The sequence below is a fragment of the Bison bison genome, unplaced genomic scaffold, assembly GCF_000754665.1.
Source record: "Bison bison bison isolate TAMUID 2011002044 unplaced genomic scaffold, Bison_UMD1.0 scf7180017864318, whole genome shotgun sequence".
Lineage (NCBI taxonomy): Eukaryota > Metazoa > Chordata > Mammalia > Artiodactyla > Bovidae > Bison > Bison bison.
In genome coordinates, this window is record NW_011494890.1 from 2,351,328 (window position 1) to 2,370,292 (window position 18,965).

At 39.5% G+C, this 18,965-nt stretch overlaps 1 protein-coding gene across 2 annotated transcripts in view; it reads right to left on the reverse strand.

The window, feature by feature from the left end:
• TMPRSS15 (transmembrane protease, serine 15) overlaps positions 1-18,965 on the reverse strand; it is a 145,908-nt gene that overhangs the window by 20,973 nt on the left and 105,970 nt on the right. For both annotated transcript variants that reach the window (XM_010852961.1, XM_010852962.1), the window contains 3 exons: positions 16,525-16,620; positions 11,913-11,962; positions 11,580-11,754 (listed from right to left, as the gene is read on the reverse strand). In XM_010852961.1, coding sequence (XP_010851263.1) covers positions 11,580-11,754; positions 11,913-11,962; positions 16,525-16,620 — 321 coding nt within the window. The remainder of the gene's footprint in view (positions 1-11,579; positions 11,755-11,912; positions 11,963-16,524; positions 16,621-18,965) is intronic.

Below are 18,965 nucleotides of genomic sequence, written 5' to 3' on the forward strand. Positions count from 1 at the left end.
TCCAAGGAGTAAGCATCTTTTAATTTCATGGCTGCAATCACCATCAGCAGTGATTTTGGAGCCCCAAAATTAAAGTCTGACACTGTTTCCCCATCTATTTCCCACTCTCTTTTAGACCCCTTTAACTGCAGCATGCTAGGTTCCCCTGGCCTTTACTACTTCCAGACTCTGTTCAAATTCATATTCATTAAGTTGGTTATGCTATCCAACCACCTCATCCTCTGCCACCCACATCTCCTTTTGCCTTCCTTCTTTCCTAGCATCTGCTGGTGGCTCAGATGGTAAAGCATCTGCCTGCAATGTGGGAGACCCAGGTTCGATCCCTGGGTCAGGAAGATCTCCTGGAGAAGGAAATGGCAATCCACTCCAGTATTCTTGCCTGGAAAATCCCATGGACGGAGGAACCTGGCAGGCTATAGTCTGTGGGGTTGCAAAGAGTCAGACATGACTGAGGGACTTCACGGTCTTTTCTAATGAGTCAAACTCTTCCCATCAGGTGGCCAAACTATTGGAGCTTCAGTTTCAGCATCAGTCTTTCCAATGAATATTCACAGTTGACTTCCTTTAGGACTGACTGGTTTGATCTCTTTGCAGTCTGAGGGACTCTCAAGAGTGATGTCTCTGCATTTTAAAATGCTATCTAGGTTTGTCGTACGTTTCTATCCAAGGAGCAAGCATCTTTTAATTTTGTGGCTGCAGTCACTGTCTGCAGTGATTTTGGAGCCCAAGAAAATAAAATCTGTTGCTGCTTCTAGTTTTTCCCTTTTTATTTACCATGAAGTGATGGGACTGAATTCCATGATCTTATTATTTTTTTTTAATGTTGCGTTTCAAGCCAGCTTTTTCACTCTCCTCTTTCACCCTTATCAAGAAGTTCTTTAGTTCCTCTTCACTTTCTGAGATCACTGCAACTTTAGATGACTCTCAGCATCTGAGCATATTAATAAGATCCAGGCATTTGTCCAGCTTCCTCTAACATAATCTTAGAGCCACCATTGTTTCTTTCTGACTGGTTTCCCCAACTTTACCCTTGCTCCCCTCAGCAGTGGAATCTCTACACAGATACCGGACAAGACAAGGTCACTCTTCCACCTTCCAAGCTCATATCCCACTTCCCACGGCCAACTGAGTCCTCACCAGGGCCTAGGATACGGTCTTGCTTATATCTCATATCTTGTTCCTACCCCACTGTCAATCACTTCCTGATTAACAGTGGTAGCAAGGCTTCTCAGTGTTTTTGTTCTCTGCCCTAGCCTGTAATATAAGCATCATTCACACAAAAACTTTGTTGATCTGTAGAGCATTATTACCCCTAAAACTTAGAACAGTGCTTGGCACAGGCTATGTTCACTGGACTTCCCTAGTGGTCCAGTGGTTAAGAATCTTCCTTCCAATGCAGGGGACACAAGTTACACCCCTGGTCAGGGAACTGGGAGCCCAAAACTAAGCCTGTGGGCCACAATAGAGAACTCACACACCTCAGTGAAGACTCGGTGAAGCCAAAAGCAGAACAAAAAATGGTGAGTGCTCACTGACTGAAAGAATATATGAAAAACGAGATGCAATCCAGGAGTCATAAAGATTGAGCACAACCAGCGGTTACACATTTTAGCCAGGTAGAGAGAGGAGTTGCAGATCAAGCCATATCAGCACACGTGATTACACAAAATAAATAAGGGAAGAGAGCTCACAGTGATGCCATCCAAGATTAAGAATTTGTTCTCAAAGTAGAAGTAGCTTCAGAGATCAGATGCTGAAACATTTAGGAAATAAAACTTCTGAGTGGACTAATAATAATAATGTTACCTGTTAATAAAAGTTGGAGAAGGCAATGGCACCCCACTCCAGTACTCTTGCCTGGAGAATCCCATGGACGGAGGAGCCTGGTGGGCTGCAGTCCATGGGGTCGCTAGGAGTCGGACACGACTGAGCGACTTCACTTTCACTTTTCACTTTCATGCACTGGAGAAGGAAATGGCAACCCACTCCAGTGTTCTTGCCTGGAGAATCCCAGGGATGGGGGAGCCTTGTGGGCTGCCGTCTATGGGGTCGCACAGAGTCGGACATGACTGAAGCGACTTAGCAGCAGCAGCAGCAGTTAATAAAAGTATGTTATTAAAAGTAGTGCTGATAGAATACTATCAAGGAAATGAGTTATATGATATGAGCCAAAGGTGACTTTATGTAGATGACACCAGATTAGGAATTGGTATCTCTTAGAAAAGGAATCAAGATCCATGCCATAACCAAAACCAAATAAGTCACTAATCTTGAAATCTCTACTGGCTTAGGAAAATACTCTTCGTTTTTTTGATCTGTAAAAATTACTAAAATCTTGAAAAAGTGCTACAGGATTTCTGCAACCTGAAGGAGATAATTTATTATTAGCTGATCTCCTAAAACCGTAAGAATAGGTAGATAGAGAAACTAAACCCACAATATTTTTTTAGAGTATGTTTAAGTAGAAATGAAATAATTTCTAAAACATTATGTTTGGGTAGATTCTGTGTCCTAGATCTATCTGTTTGAGGCACTAAAAAGAATCCAAATTTTAAACTGTAATTGCAGTATCAATTAATTAATTAATGTTGGTGGATCAGATGGTAAAGAATCTGCCTGCAATCCAAGAAACATGAGTTCAATCCCTGGGTAGGGAAGTTCCTCTGAAAAAGGAAATGGCAACCCACTCCAGTATTCTTGCCAGGAGATTTCCATGGACAGAGGAACCTGGCAGGCTCCAGTCCATAGGGTCACAAAGAGTCGGACATGACTATTCAGTCATGACTATCGCTCACTGTAGTCAATACTGTTTAAAAAGTTGGCTTTCAGAGTTTTATTATCACTATAAGTTAACTTAATTTAGCACTAAATAAAGCATAAATAGTAATGTGTATTTCTTGTCATACACCAAAACACCTGGTTATGAAATCATCTATTTCAGAAATGTTAACACCTGTTTCAATAAATTGTTTTAATGAGAAATGAGGTAATCCACATGGTGCATTTGATCTTCTCTGAAGAGCAAATTAAAGAATGGAAGATTGACGAGAGGCTTCTCATCAATGATAATTTCATTATTGTGCTTAAGTCGCTCAATCATGTCCAACTCTTTGTGACCCCACTGACTGTAGCCCGCCAGGCTCCTCTGTTCATGGGATTTTCCCAGCAAAAATATTGGAGTGGGTTGCATTTCCTCCTCCAGGAATGTCATCATGGATAGATGTCTATTCAATAGATGTGATCCATACTGTAAATTATAAATGAGTGACCCACCCAGACTGAACAGTGGTCCCTTCTGGAGTCTACTTCAAGGATGGTGATGACTGGGAAGGGGTAAGGGAGGAATTTCCAGGTGGTGGAAATGTTTTATGTCTTGATGAGAGTGTGGTCACACAGACATATGCATTTTCAAAACTAATCAAATTGGACATTTAAGATTAGGCATTTTGCATATGTCAGTGGGAAAAAATGAAAGCAATATTAAACTCTGGTTGCTTTAGACAGTGCTATGGTTCACAATTTTCAAACTACTTTTCCATTCTAAGCTTGATCAAATCCATAGTTATTTTGTAGACAGCATAAATAAGCTTTGTCATAATTGGAGATGAGTTATAAATATGGAAGGAGAAAAGACTAAAATGTATTCTATTCTGTTTTATTTGAATTATCCCATTTTGAGTTCATATTTATAAAGCTATGAGAATATAGAGATATGCCCACTGAGAGGGTCTAGAATCAGGGCATACCACCAGGTGTAGGGCTGTGGATGATATTAGTTTTTTAATGTAGAAGGAACTAAAATTGCTGAATGGATTTGGGGTTTCTTATAGAAAGCTTAATTTGAGAGCAAGGGCAGGGAAAGTACAAGATGAACCTGGAACATTTTATTTTGCCAGAAAGTAAGGAAGTTCTCAAAGAATGGGGATATATCAAGACCAACAAGGGAGCAAGCTTGAAGGGTTTCCCCAAATATAAGGACTTTCTATAAAATAACTTGCTTGTATTAAAAAGATATCAAAGACAAGGAAAAAAGGCTGAGGGGTTGTCAGAGGTTACCGTGCCGGGTCGGGGTAGTCAGCCCAGAGGGCTGTGCCATGGCCTTCCGGAAAAAAAAAAAAAAAGAAAAAAAGGCTGAGAAAGACAAAGATAGTAAGGCTAACAGAAAGGCTGTTTTAGATTAAAGATGAAAGAGACATGGCAAGCAAATTGAGTGCATTATTCTTAATTGGTTCTTGGGTGGAAAACATACAAGCTACAAATGTTCTAAAAAACATATTTGGGGCAATTGATAAAAGTAAATATATACTGTATTAATTAATTAGATAATTATATTGCATGCATGTTAATATCCATGATTTTCTGTGATTATGAAGGAAAATATTCTTGTTCTTAGTTTAAAAAAAATAACAAAGAACACAGTGTAAAGAGGCATATGTCTAACCCACTGTCAAATGATTCAGAAAACAAATATTTCTCCAAAGTGGAGGGAATGAAAGAATGATGAGAAAGTTCTCATAGCATAAAATGTAAACAAATGGTAAATGTCAGTGAAGGTACACAGGATTTCTCTGTATTATTATTTGCAATTTGGGGGCATGTCTGAAATTTTATCAATATAAACAATTTAGAAAATAAATGTGCTGAGTATCTCATGGGTAAGACTTAGAGTCTTCTTCCACAGACATTTCGTGAGCAGGAGCAATAAAAATTTTATTGCACATTTCTCTAATTCACAAAAGTACTGAAGCATCTTAATTTTGCTCTGGCAATCATCCTAGGAGGTAGATAATCTGTGGACACTCTACAGATGAGATCCTGAAACCCACAGATTGATTCGAAGTTACACAAAGTCAGTGCCATGAAAAAGTGAAAGGGAAAGTGAAGTCGCTCAGTTGTGTACAACTCTGTGAGTCCATGAACTGTACCTGTCAAACTCCTACATCCATGGGATTTTCCAGGCAAGATTATTGGAGTGGGTTGCCATTTCCTTTTCCAGGGGATCTTCCCAACCCAGGGATTGAACCCGGGTCTCCTGCATTGCAGGCAGACTCTTTACCATCTGAGCCACAAGGGGGCTTCCCCTTAAGTCAGTACCATAAGTACCCTTCAGTCAGTACCATAAGTAGGATCAAAATCCTATTCTCTGATTTGAAGTCAACCTTCCTTGTCTTTAAATCACAGCAAAGTCGGCTCATACTTTCCAAATATCTCTTTTAAGGTTGGAAAAAATAAAAAACAAACAGACGCAACAGTAAAGGAGAAATGGAACAAGCACAGGGAAGTTTAGTGACATCCAGGAATACTGCAGCTGAGGGATGGGAAAAGGGGTGTAAACATACAAATGTAGACGGAGAAGAACTGACCAATTAAACCATTTAACTATCCATAGGTGGAAACTCCTGGAGCAGATTTACATCGAGGTCAGGTCAGATCAGGTCACTAGCTTCCCAGGTGGCTCTAGTGTTAAAGAACCTGCCTGCCAATGCAGGATACATAAAAAATGTGGGTTTGATCCCTGGGTTGGAAAGATCCTCTGGAGAAGGGCATAGCAACCCACTTCAGTATTCTTGCCTGGAGAATGCCATGGACAGAGCAGCCGAAAGGGCTACAGTCCATAGGGCTGCACAGAGTCAGAAATGACTGAAGTGACGTAGCACACAGTACAAACATCGGTAATTTGTGTGGGGCTTCCCCGGTGGCCCTAGTGGTAAAGAACCCCCTGCCCCACCACCCTCCTGCCAATGCAAGAGACATAAGAGATAGTGTTTGATTCCTGGGTCAAGAAGATCCACAGAAGGAGGGCATGACAATCCATTCCATTCTTGCCTGGAGAATCCCATGGACAGAGGAGCCCAGGAGCCCAGTGACAGTTGGATGCGACTGAAGTGACTTAACGTGCACACAGGCACAGGTTATTTGTATGGTTTGGTTTCAGTAAATTTCTTGATTTGGGGTCTCCTTTTTATTAGGAAATTAAGCTTTTAATTGTATAAGTAGAGTTTTAAAAATCAGAGGCAGTATTAACATATTTGTAAGAACATTTTTTGTATAAAACTCTCTGAAATAATACCAGAAACTTTCTTGGTTAGAGACATAAATAAGAAAGAAAGAAAACTCCTGACAACTGATAAAGAATGAGATATAATACCACTGAGGGGCTAAGGAGAGTGGGTACAATGCAAGGTTGCCGAGGAAACGTCTGAACCATCAAAATTCTATTACAGCTTACACTTGCTTGCCTTTGTTCAGAATTAAAACTGTGTGAAAAGTTATTTTATGTGCTATATGACTGAACATGTGTTTATATTAGACGAAAATGTTTTTCCATTTCCTTCATGTATTTGTGGTTTGAAAAGATGCTATTGATATCCCTAACCTAACCTAGACACCTAACCCTGTGTCTTCAGGGCAGACACACTGATACTATAATCACAGAAAACTCGTCAATCTGATCACAGATTGATTTAATCACAGCCTTTTCTAACTCAATGAAACTAAGCCAGGCCATGTGAGGCCATCCAAGACAGGCAGGTCATGGTGGAGAGGTCTGACAGAATGTGGTCCACTGGAAAAGGGAATGGCAAACCACTTCAGTATTCTTGCCTTGAGAACCCCATGAACAGTATGAAAAGGCAAAATGATAGGATACTGAAAGAGGAACTCCCCAGGTCAGTAGGTGCCCAATATGCTACTGGAGATCAGTGGAGCATGATCTCCAAAGCCAAAGCAAAAACAATACCTATTTGTGGATGTGACTGGTGATAGAAGCAAGGTCTGATGCTGTAAAAAGCAATATTACATAGGAACCTGGAATGTTAGGTCCATGAATCAAGGTAAATTGGAAGTAGTCAAACAGGAGATGGAAAGAGTGAACATCGACATTCTAGGAATCAGCGAATTAAATGGGTGAATTAAATTAAATTAAATTAAATTAAATAGAATGGGTGAATTTAACTCAGATGACCATTATATCTACTACTGTGGGCAGGAGTCCCTTAGAAGAAATGGAGTAGCCATTATGGTCAACAAGAGTTTGAAATGCAGTACTTGGATGAAATCTCAAAAATGACAGAATGATCTCTGTTCATTTCCAAGGCAAACCATTCAATATCACAGTAATCCAAGCCTATGCCCCAACCAGTAATGCTGAAGAAGCTGAAGCTGAACGGTTCTATGAAGACCTACAAGACCTTTTAGAACCAACACCCAAAAAAGATGTCCTTTTCATTATAGGGGACTGGAATGCAAAAGTAGGAAGTCAAGAAACACCTGGTGTAACAGGCAAATTTGGCCTTGGAATATGGAATGAAGCAGGGCAAAGGCTAAGAGAGTTTTGCCCAAAGAACACACTGGTCATAGCAAACACCCTCTTCCAACAACACAAGAGAAGACTCTACACATGGACATCACCAGATGGCCAACACCAAAATCAGACTGATTATATTTTTTGCAGCCAAAGATGGAGAAGCTCTATACAGTCAGTAAAAACAAGACCGGGAGATGACTGTGGCTCAGATCATGAACTCCTTATTGCCAAATTCAGACTGAAATTGAAGAAAGTAGGGAAAACCAATAGGCCATTCAGGTATGACCTAAATCAAATCCCTATGACTATACAGTAGAAATGAGAAATAGATTTAAGGGACTAGATCCGATAGAGTGCCTGATGAACTATGGACGGAGGTTCATGACATTGTACAGGAGACAGGGATCAAGACTATCCCCATGGAAAAGAAATGCAAAAATGCAAAATGGCTGTCTGGGGAGGCCTTACAAATAGCTATGAAAAGAAGAAAAGTGAAAAGCAAAGGATAAAAGGAAAGATATAAGCATCTGAATGTAGAGTTCCAAAGAATAGCAAGGAGAGATAAGAAAGCCTTCTTCAGCGATCAATACAAAGAAATAGAGGAAAACAACAGAATAGGAAAGACTAGAGATATCTTCAAGAAAATTAGAGATACCAAGGGAACATTTCATGCAAAGATGGGATCAATAAAGGACAGAAATGGTATGGACCTAACAGAGGCAGAAGATATTAAGAAGAGGTGGCAAGAATACACAGAAGAACTGTACAAAAAAGATCTTCATGACCAAGATAACCAGGATGGTGATCACTGACCTAGAGCCAGACATCCTGGAATGTGAAGTCAAGTGGGCCTTAGAAAGCATCACTACCAACAAAGCTAGTGGAGGTGATGGAATTCCAGTTGAGCTATTTCAAATCCTGGAAGATGATGCTGTGAAAGCGCTGCACTCAATATGCCAGCAAATTTGGAAAATTCAGCAGTGGCCACAGGACTGGAAAAGGTCAGTTTTCATTCTAATCCCAAAGAAAGGCAATCCCCCAAAATGCTCAAACTACCACACAATTGCACTCATCTCACCATGCTGGCAAATTAATCCTCAAAATTCTCCAAACCAGGCTTCAGCAATACGTGAACCGTGAACTTCCAGATGTTCAACCTGGTTTTAGAAAAGGCAGAGGAACCAGACATCAAATTGCCAACATCCGCTGGATCATGGAAAAAGCAAGAGAGTTCCAGAAAAACATCTATTTCTGCTTAATTGACTATGCCAAAGCCTTTGACTGTGCGGATAACAAGAAACTGTGGAAAATTCTGAAAGAGATGGGAATACCAGACCACCTGACCTGCCTCTTGAGAAACCTATATGCAGGTCAGGAAGCAACAGTTAGAACTGGACATGGAACAACAGACTGGTTCCAAATAGGAAAAGGAGTACGTCAAGGCTGTATATTGTCACCCTGCTTATTTAACTTATATGCAGAGTACATCATGAGAAATGCTGGGCTGGAAGAAGCACAAGCTGGAATGAAGGTTGCCGTGAGAAATATCAATAACCACGGATATGCAGATGACACCACCTTTATGGCATAAATTGAAGCAGAACTAAAAAGCCTCTTGATGAAAGTGAAAGAGGAGAGTGAAAAAGTTGACTTAAAGCTCAACATTCAGAAAACTAAAATCATGGCATCCGGTCCCATCACTTCATGGCAAGGAGATGGGGAAACAGTGGAAACAGTGTCAGACTTTATTTTTGGGGGCTCCAAAATCACCATAGATGGTGACTGCACCCATGAAATTAAAAGACACTTATTCCTTGGAAGGAAAGTTATGACCAACGTAGATAGTATATTCAAAAGCAGAGACATTACTTTGCCAACAAAGGTCGGTCTAGTCAAGGCTATGGTTTTTCCAGTGGTCAAGTATGGATGTGAGAGTTGAACTGTGAAGAAAGCTGAGCACTGAAGAACTGATGCTTTTGAACTGTGGTGTTGGAGAAGACTCTTGAGAGTCCCTTGGACTGCAAGGAGATCCAACCAGTCCATTCTAAAGGAGATCAGTCCTGGTGTTCTTTGGAGGGAATGATGCTAAAGCTGAAACTTTAATACTTTAGCCACCTCATGTGAAGAGTTGACTCATTGGAAAAGACTCTGATGCTTGGAGGGATTGGGGGCAGGAGGAGCAGGGGACGACAGAAGATGAGATGGCTGGATGGCATCATCTACTTGATGGACATGAGTTTGAGTGAACTCTGGGAGTTGGTATTGGACAGGGAGGCCTGGCGTGCTGCAATTCATGGGGTTGGAAAGAGTCAGACATGACTGAGCTACTGAACTGAACTGAACTGAATCCATATTAAGTACATCTGTAAAGTAGATAATTGAAAGATGTCATTAACGTCACTGCAAGCCTAGTTGATATTTAGAAAACATATGTTCTGCAAGAACATCGAATGGATGAATTTATCAAATCTGATGTTAATACAGTAAGTTGGTCTCTTACTAAGACCTACCTATGGTGCAGCAGAAAACACTGAATTTCTAGCTAAAGACACCTTTTACCTGTAACATTGTTAGGATAGAGGTTACCCATTGGTGACACGTCCAACGCATAGAGTATGTGTAGGTAAAGGTTGAAGTCTTGTTTAGCAGGGTATGGGAAAATTGACTGCTATAGATGTTTTTTTTATGATATGGTAGGAAAAAAAAGATTAAAATAGAGTTATCAAGAAGCAGCAAAATCAAGGTGCAGTTTAGATATGAGAGAGGCTTTAGTATTTTCACCCAGATACCATGTAATGCACAGACTCAGAACTTTAGAAGCAGACATACAGTACCTTGGAGAGTCCTCATGAAGCCCAGGTAACTGGCCAAACTACAAATCAGGGTCCTCACCTCTAGGCTCCCAGCTTTCTCAGTGTGAGTTTGCGCTCATTCTGGTATGATGGGTATTTCACATTAGGCTCAATTCATTAATACTCATTCTCCCTGGGCCTCCCCGTCTCCCAAATGAGTTTGACTGCCTTTGTGGTTGACAGTTTATCTCCATTCATCCAAGAACTTTCAGTGTTTGTGTTTGTACAAAGTTAGTCTTTTAATCTGATTAAGGACAGTTGTCTCTTCCATTCTGCACACACATTGCACTCTTTCACTTAGAGATTCTGGATGTTTGTGGCTCATTCTAACCCTCACAATTAAGGTCATTTCCTGGAGGCCTCTTCTACTCATTCAGGGGCAGGAAATCACCCTAGTCAGGGCTCATGAATCTATGAGGAAGCTACCTTTTTCTGACCTAATCCAGAAATGTTGGAGTATAATTACATAAAGAGGTGACATCCTTCAGGCAGATGAAGAAATTAACACATTCTTGGACCCAGGAATATTGATGTTTATTTTCTACCTCCTCCATCCACTCTCATTTCTCCCGGGGCACTGCTCTAAGGATGGCTGCTCTAGAGGGAGAAGACAAATCCTAGAATTCCACATGCACTTTGTCAAATCATACTACAAGAAGAGCATTAGACATGGTTGATTCTTAGTTCTAAGTTTTAGTTACAGTTGGCGTGAAAACGGGCTTCTGTGGTGGCTCAGTGGTTAAGAATCTCCCTGCAGTTCAGGAGACCTGGGTTCGATCCCTGCGTTGGGAAGAGTCCCCAGAGGAGAGCATGGCAACCTACTCCAGCATTCTTGTCTGGAGAATCCCACGGACAGAAGAGCCTGGCAGGCTGCAGTCCATAGGGTCGCACAGAGTGGGAGACAACTGAAGTGACTCAGCAGCAGCACCAGCATCAAAACAGATCTGACTTGAGAACTAAAGAAAGCTTTTTAAGCTAATTCACAGCAAGGTGCTTACATGTGAATTTCAAAGAGCACACTTTTTAGTTTGTAACTCCAGATCTACTGATACATGCTTTTTTTTTTTTTGACATTGATGACTTAATGACAATAAATATTGTTCTAAATGACTGACAACCAGCACAAATCATATAGTAAAAGCTCATTTTATACCTTTAAAAATGCTTAGCTTGTGAATAGGTGGAAATTTCGATTTTTGTGTATGTGGGAAACATAATTCTTGATGTAAGACTCTAATGAAAATGAGTTTTAATTGTACTTTATTTTTATACATGACTTTCATGGGAAAATTACTGGACAGTTTATAGTGTTATAAACAGTGGGGACGTTTCCCTGCTGGGAGGATTTAGGGAGGCCACCTGGAATGGGATGCACAGGGTCTGCCAGGGTCACCTCATTGGGGAAGTGAAGTCACACTCACCCGTACACGCAGTGGGCGGCCGACACCAGCCAATCCCTGCTCACCAGAGAAGCTCCGCAGACCTGTTGATCGTCAAAATACAGAGCAACGACCCAAGGCCAGGCTCCTTCTCTGGACTCATTTCCTCCGACAATCTTCGGGCTAACTTCTCCAGTCACCAGTTTTTTCCCACATGCTATTAAGATAATTGAAGAAAGAGCCTCTAGTTAATTTCGGTGAATTTCCTCTGATCCTGAAAATTGAATGGGCCACTACAAAATAATTTAAGGTGACACCAACTCCAGGACATTACACTGAAGGCTTGAAGGAGAACAGGAGGAAATATTTACTTACATTTGTAGTTACATTGTAGCAGAATCAGTGAATCCTCTAAGCACTGTTGGCTGTAATAGAAGAGCAACTATATTTAAAAAATGGTGCACATAACATTTCAAACAAAACATAGTATTATAGGTTATCCTATTTTTCCTCTTTAGTAAAATGGGCTTTTAAATATGTCATACTCAAAATGTAGGGAGGTTGAAATGTACAGCAGAGAATCTTCAATTGAAAGTCAAATAAAGCTGAGTTTGAACCTTTAACTCTGCAACGCAGGTGATTTTAGATAAGTTGCTCCATATCCCTGAGGCTCAGTTTTAATATCCATTAGTTGGGGTATAGTACCGTATTGGAGTTTTGTGAGAAATAAAGAAATATTTGCAATGGAATTACTATTGTGCATTATACAGAATAAGTATTCCATAAACCATGCCAACTGTTAGCTTCTGTGAATCAACCTTGGATTTCATCATTCTATAATACAGAATATGCCTCAGTGCCCAACACTGTGTGTGAGGCTGTGTACTTATTCAGGGAATTCAATGAATAAATCATAGGTCCTATTTTCAAAGGAGACAGACGTGTAAACAGGCACATAAAGTGCAGGCATAAATAATTAAAAACTCACTCCCTGTTCAAATATTTGGACACCGACTTTTTTCAAAGCCAAGAATTCTCGTTTAAAGAAATTAAAAGAAAAATTGTTTTAAAATGTTATACTTACCAACCACTAGAGATCAGTATAATACAAGGAATTAAAGAGCTTGCCAACACTTTTTCCTGATGCAGCTATGTAGCTATCGCTTATGTTAAAACACACATGTGCATATAATTTTAAGTTTCTATTTAAATATTTAACACCATATCTTGTGCACAGTGTTTAGATGCTTGTAATTTTAGAAAAGACCAAATCAAAAAACACGAAACATGACCCAAGATCCATGTGAGATGATAAGCACAATCAGAGCAATTCAATGTTTCTAGAACATACATGGTAAGTATTTGATCACAGGCATTCATGTTGTCTAATGGACAAATTCTTTAGAGTAGACATATTCAATTGCAATATAAGGAAATGTATATTTTATTAATAAGCAATGTGCATGTAGGTATATCTATCTATCTATAGATGTATCTATATGGCTTCCCTGATAGCTCAGTTGATAAAGAATCCGCCTGCAATGTGGGAGACCTGGGTTCAATCCCTGGATTGGGAAGATCCCCTGGAGATCCCCTGGAGAAGGGAAAGGCTACCCACTCCAATATTCTGGCCTAGAGCATTCCATGGACTGTATAGTCCACGGGGTTGCAAAGAGTCAGACACGACTGAGCAAATTTCACTTTCTGTAGATGTATCAGTATGCATTCAACATTCCCCAAAGAAGAAGCCTCAGTTAACTCTCCTTCTGTTATCCACCTAGGGTTAAGAGATAGGCAGTTTTTAGGATATTTTCCACGATGATGTCCCGTCTCATCCAAACTTACCACATCTACGATACTCATCGATAAAAACTGATATTCAAAATGGATTCTATTCTTAGGTGTTAAACAATACTTAATGTTATGTTGTCTGTTTAAAATGGATGGATTTCTTTTCAGCAAGCACAGAAAAGTTTTTGGCTAACTTAACAACCAGAAAATTAAAGTGAACTTAGCACCTCATTCTTCATGTGTTTTGCTTAACCAAACTTTTCCTACACAAGCACGTATGTACTCTCAGAATAGAGGCTTCATTTCCAGTCAGAGTGAGCAGTGAGTCCATTTGTCAAGGTACATTTAGAGAGATTAGAGAGAAATAGAGTAACTGTTCTGGTCTTCGGTCCTGGTGTCAGAACTAGGTTAGCCCCCTGTATGGGAAAATAGGCAATGCCATATGCTGTGGCTTACTCCCAGTCCAGTGGGGCAACATTGGGATACAAATGGATGTCTCTATCTGCTGTGTTGACAAAGTGAACTAAATTCTCTCCCTATATTTACCCAACAACACTGGCCCTTTTTCTTTCTTTTTCCTTTCTAGAACTGTTATTTAAAGTAAGATGCTGCCTTGGAGCATTCACAGTATAGTAGGGTAGAGTGGATAGTGGAAGGCTTAAAATCTCATGTTGCCTCCAGCTTCGTGAATGTGTCCAAGTCACTTATCAATACCAGGCTTGTTTCCTCAACCTTAGAGTGGAGAAGTACCACCTAAGTCACAGAGCTTTTATATGAACTGGAAATACCCTCTGTAGCATTGTAATGTTTAATTGAGATGCAGAATGTAATTGAGATGCAGAAGATGCAGTTTCAATCCCTGGGTCAGAAGATTCCCTGGAGTAGATAATAGCAACCCACTCCAGTATTCTTGCCTGGAAAATTCATTCTTGCCTGGACAGGGGAGCCTGGCAGGCTACAGTCCGTGGGGTCACAAAGAGTTGGACATGATTGAGCGACTGAGGGGCAAAGTGTTGATAAGCAGTCTACATCCTATATCTAGAACACATTCTCAACCAACATGTATCAAATCAAAATTTGCTTATCTAGGACTAGCAGACAAAGAAAAAGGAAGCCTAGTACTGGAAGTAGCGCAATTCTACATTTCCAGTTATATCAGGTCAAGTTGCTTCTGTAGTTAGAAGAATCATCCTCCTTGATATTCTCTTCTTTTTCTTATTTTTTTATTTTGACCACTAATGAAAGAGCATTTTCAAAACATCAGATTACACGGGGGCAATAAACCTGTCTCTTCAAAAAATAAATAAGTATATTAATAAATTAACTAAGTGCAAATATATCTGATTTCCTGCCAACCCAGTATATGTGGCTAATCAAGAAAGAGATTAAGAATGCCCTGGCTTATTGATGTGCTAAAAGTTTCAAGTATCTCTGTCTATAAATGGTATCTCTTTCAAATAACACAAACCTACATACAATTGAGACATCAATGTACAATGATCCTGGTATTTTGTTGGTAAGCATAGAATAACCTAGTTTTATTTTAAACATGCATATAATTAATATGAAAATATTTAATATTTTTCCCTTTTTTCCTAACTCATCCTTAAATATTTGTAAAATATAAATGAGAGGCATTCTCAACATACAAGCTGCTCAACATCTGTAATGGTAATGTAAATTTAGACATGCCTTATAAAAAGGAAATCTATGAAAGGAGATCTTGTGGATTCTTTGCTTCATCCCCGATGAGACTAATAATATCAGCTAAGGCTGTGCAAGCATTCATATAAAATATTCAACTGCAAAGTACTTTGGTACTAAAAGTACTCCTTTAACAATTTGTTTTACTGGTTGAACTTACAGAAATGGCAACTTTTCATGAATAGCTGAATAATTATATAATTTCACTTTTCACCATTTAATACGTTAAGCCAAAAACTACAACCTACTGTACCAGCAATAATGTCTTAAATTCTTGTAGTTATAGTCTTTTCTTAAAGTTACTTTCTCCACCCACCCACAAGCTGGCCTTTAATGGAGCTGTAAAATTTGAAGCCAATTCAACTGAAGTTATCATTAATGCCCAAACAGAAGAAATGACATAATCTAAGCTAAAACAGATATTTGAATACAGGAAAGATGCTACTTTTAAAACATGAGTAAAAGCAAACCTAATTTTAAAGAGTAAAAGAGAAATGCAGACATGACTTAGAGTCTGGATTCCTTCAGTTAATATCCATGTTCTGTTTACTAAGAAAAGGCTTCCCAGGTTGCTCTAGTGGTAAGGAACTCCCCTGGCAATCCACTCCAGTATTCTTGCCTGAAAAATCTCACAGGCAGAGGAGTCTGGTAGGCTACAGTCCATAGGATCACAAAGAGTTTGACAACTGAAGCAACTTAGCATGAACACATTTGCCAGGAAAAAGAATACTGTGCTTTTTGTTTTTCTTTCTTCTCTTTTGATGATACATACTGGCATCACTCTTTTTAGTCTGTCCAACATGTACTTATTTATCTCAACTCTCACGATTTAAGTCGCTCAGTTGTGTCCGACTCTGCGACCCCATGGACTATAGCCTATCAGGCTCCTCAGTCCATGGGATTTTCCAGGCAAGAGTGCTGGAGTGGATTGCCATTTCCTTCTCCAGGGGATCTTCCCAACCCAGGAATTGAACCTGGGTCTCCCGCATTGCAGGCAGACGCTTTACCGTCTGAGCACCAGGGAAGCCTTCTATGGGATTTACTTTTTTTTATTTTATTTTATTTTTAAACTTTACAATATTGTATTGGTTTTGCCAAATATCGAAATGAATCCGCCACAGGTATACATGTGTTCCCCATCCTGAACCCTCCTGCCTCCTCCCTCCCCATACCATCCCTCTGGGTAGTTCCATTACTTTTTTTAAATCCAAGAATAGGGATAAAAAAGATATTGAAGTAAAACTTTTTGAATCTCTGGGTGCTATTTAGTTACACTACAATACTTCATTTGACCATCTTACCATGTATATGGATTAGGTAATGTTATCCAATAGGATGGATTAGATACTGCTTGAAATTACCTGAATAACAAAGAGTTAAATACCTTTCAAAATTATATGGCCAGTATGCGATGGCTTCAAAATCTGAATGGCTTTGAAATCTATTATTTGGTCCATGTACATCTCATCAAAGAACACATTTTGTAACCTACCTTGGCGTCAGTATTAAGCTGCCATTAGGTGCTGTGTTTAAATTTACATATGGTCCACCTCCAGAAGAAAAGGTTGGCACAGATGAGTTTCCAGTCCTAGGGAAAAACCCACGAACAAAATAAAAATACAAACAAACAAAAACATAAATTAAATTGCTAGTTATTTAATGCTGTGGATATTGAAGTAAACTATGAAATTCCTGACAAAGAGATTAACATTTTAATACTCAACTTCAAGTGTTTTAATGTTTAAAAGAAGTTATAGATCTGTAGAAGAATTACTCACAATGACATAAATGTCATTTTAATGTTTGCATAATACTTCTGGTTCTTATTTGCCTGCTCATATATATTATTTAACTGAGTTAAGATCAGTGCATACATCACTTGAGTGTCTGAGTTTGTCATTTGAGTTTTTCTGTGTTGTCCAGAAAGTTCCATAATGGTCAATTATAATGACAACTTCACAGACTTGCTGCACCATAATTTATTAAACATTTTTTCCTTTTGAGTGTAATTCACTTTTTAAGAACGTGCACATTGTCTAAGAACGTAGAAAAAGGAGATCTTCAGTGTTTACTTTAGTCGCTCTGTTCTTGATATTTTATTCAATGCAAAGCCTATTAATAACTGTCTTAATTTAAAGTCAGAAGCTATGTGATTGTTCTAAAAGATGGAGTATGTAGCCTGGTCTTCTGAGTATCAACCAGGGAGCCAGAATGGGTTACACACCTTTATGTGACAAAAGACATTAAGTTACTGGCCTTTCTTGTCCTTGAAAGCCTATTATAGCCATTCTGTCAACTGTGAGCCTTCATGGATAATGTCTTTTAATTATCCACTCTTCCCTAGGCTTAGGCTGGAAACTTTTAGCTTCTAAGTTTTTAATATTTTTCCTGCCTTTTATTTATTCTAGATTTCAATCTTCATATAAACTATGCCTTTAGGCTAGAGACTTCCTGGTGCCTGCTCTCTCCTCCTGGCTGCCAGGGAGATGATGTGCTTCCTATCTTTTGGAATATCATTATGGACCCGCCCACTGCCTCTTCAAAAGACGGTTCAGTGTCTTCCCCGGACGATAGTCAATGCTGAACATTTCCTAACTCTGTACACAGAGGAGATTCCAAGGAAGACTCATGGCTGTTATGATCAGTAAGAGGAAAAGAACTAAGGAGAGGGTGTTTCATCTCTCTTTCAGGTCAGACAATACCTTAAAGACTGAAAGTGTCTAGTAGCTTTCATCCACTGAACGGAAAGCTGGAACAATGAAACTCCTATGTAATGTCCCAGAATTTAGCACTTGCACTTTCATTTTATAAACAGATGAAAGTAACTGAAGCACACAAATCAATGACCAGTCCTTTAATAAAATCTAAAATGGATTTACTGAAGGGAAAATGAGTCTTAGTACTATTATTGCTAAAGTTTAATATATTCATTCCATGCAGGAAGAATAATTATTTTTTTAAAGACTTATATAAAATATAGTTGTTATAGCTCAGAAAAGAAAACAGGAATAAAGATATCCAAAGAAAAGGAAAACATTCACTTAAGAAGATAAACGCACCTCAGTGTTAACAGGAGTATTATCTACAATAACCAAAATATGGAAGCAACCTATGTGCCCATGAACAGATGAATGGATACAAAAGAATAAAATTTTGCCAACTGTGACAAAATGGATGGACCTAAGCAATCTGTTTAAGGCACTGATAAATTAACTCATAAATCAGGATCCACAAAATGAATATCACCCAGGGGCCTGGTCCATGTCACAAATCTAAATCTAAGTCAACCTGCACTTTCAGGAAGTGCTTCACTGTCAAGAAAATGTAACACCAGTCATAATCCTCCAACTCAGGGTTAGCTGGCTCCACTCAGTTTCTCAGTCGTGTCCGACTCTTTGCGACCCCATGGACTGCAGCACACCAGGCCTCCCTGTCCATCACCAACTCCCGGAGTTTAACCAAACTTAGGTCCATTGAGTCGGTGATGCCATCCAACCGTCTCATCCTCTGTCGTCCCCTTCTCCTCCTGCCTTCAATCTTTCCCAGCATCAGGGGCTTTTCAAATGAGTTAGCTCTTCACATCAGGTGGCCAAAGTATTGGAGTTTCAGCTTCAACATCAGTCCTACCAATGAACACTCAGGACTGATATCCTTTAGAATGGACTGGTTGGATCTCCTTGCATTCTAAGGGACTCTCAAGAGTCTCCTCCAACACCACAGTTCAAAAGCATCAATTCTTTGGTGCTCAGCTTCTATATAGTCCAACTCTCACATCCATACATGACCAGTGGAAAAACCATAGCCCTGACTAGATGGACATTTGTTGGCAAAGTAATGTCTCTGCTTTTGAATATGCTGTCTAGGTTGGTCATAACTTTCCTTCCAAGGAGGAAGCGTCTTTTAATTTCATGGCTGCAATCACCATCTGCAGCT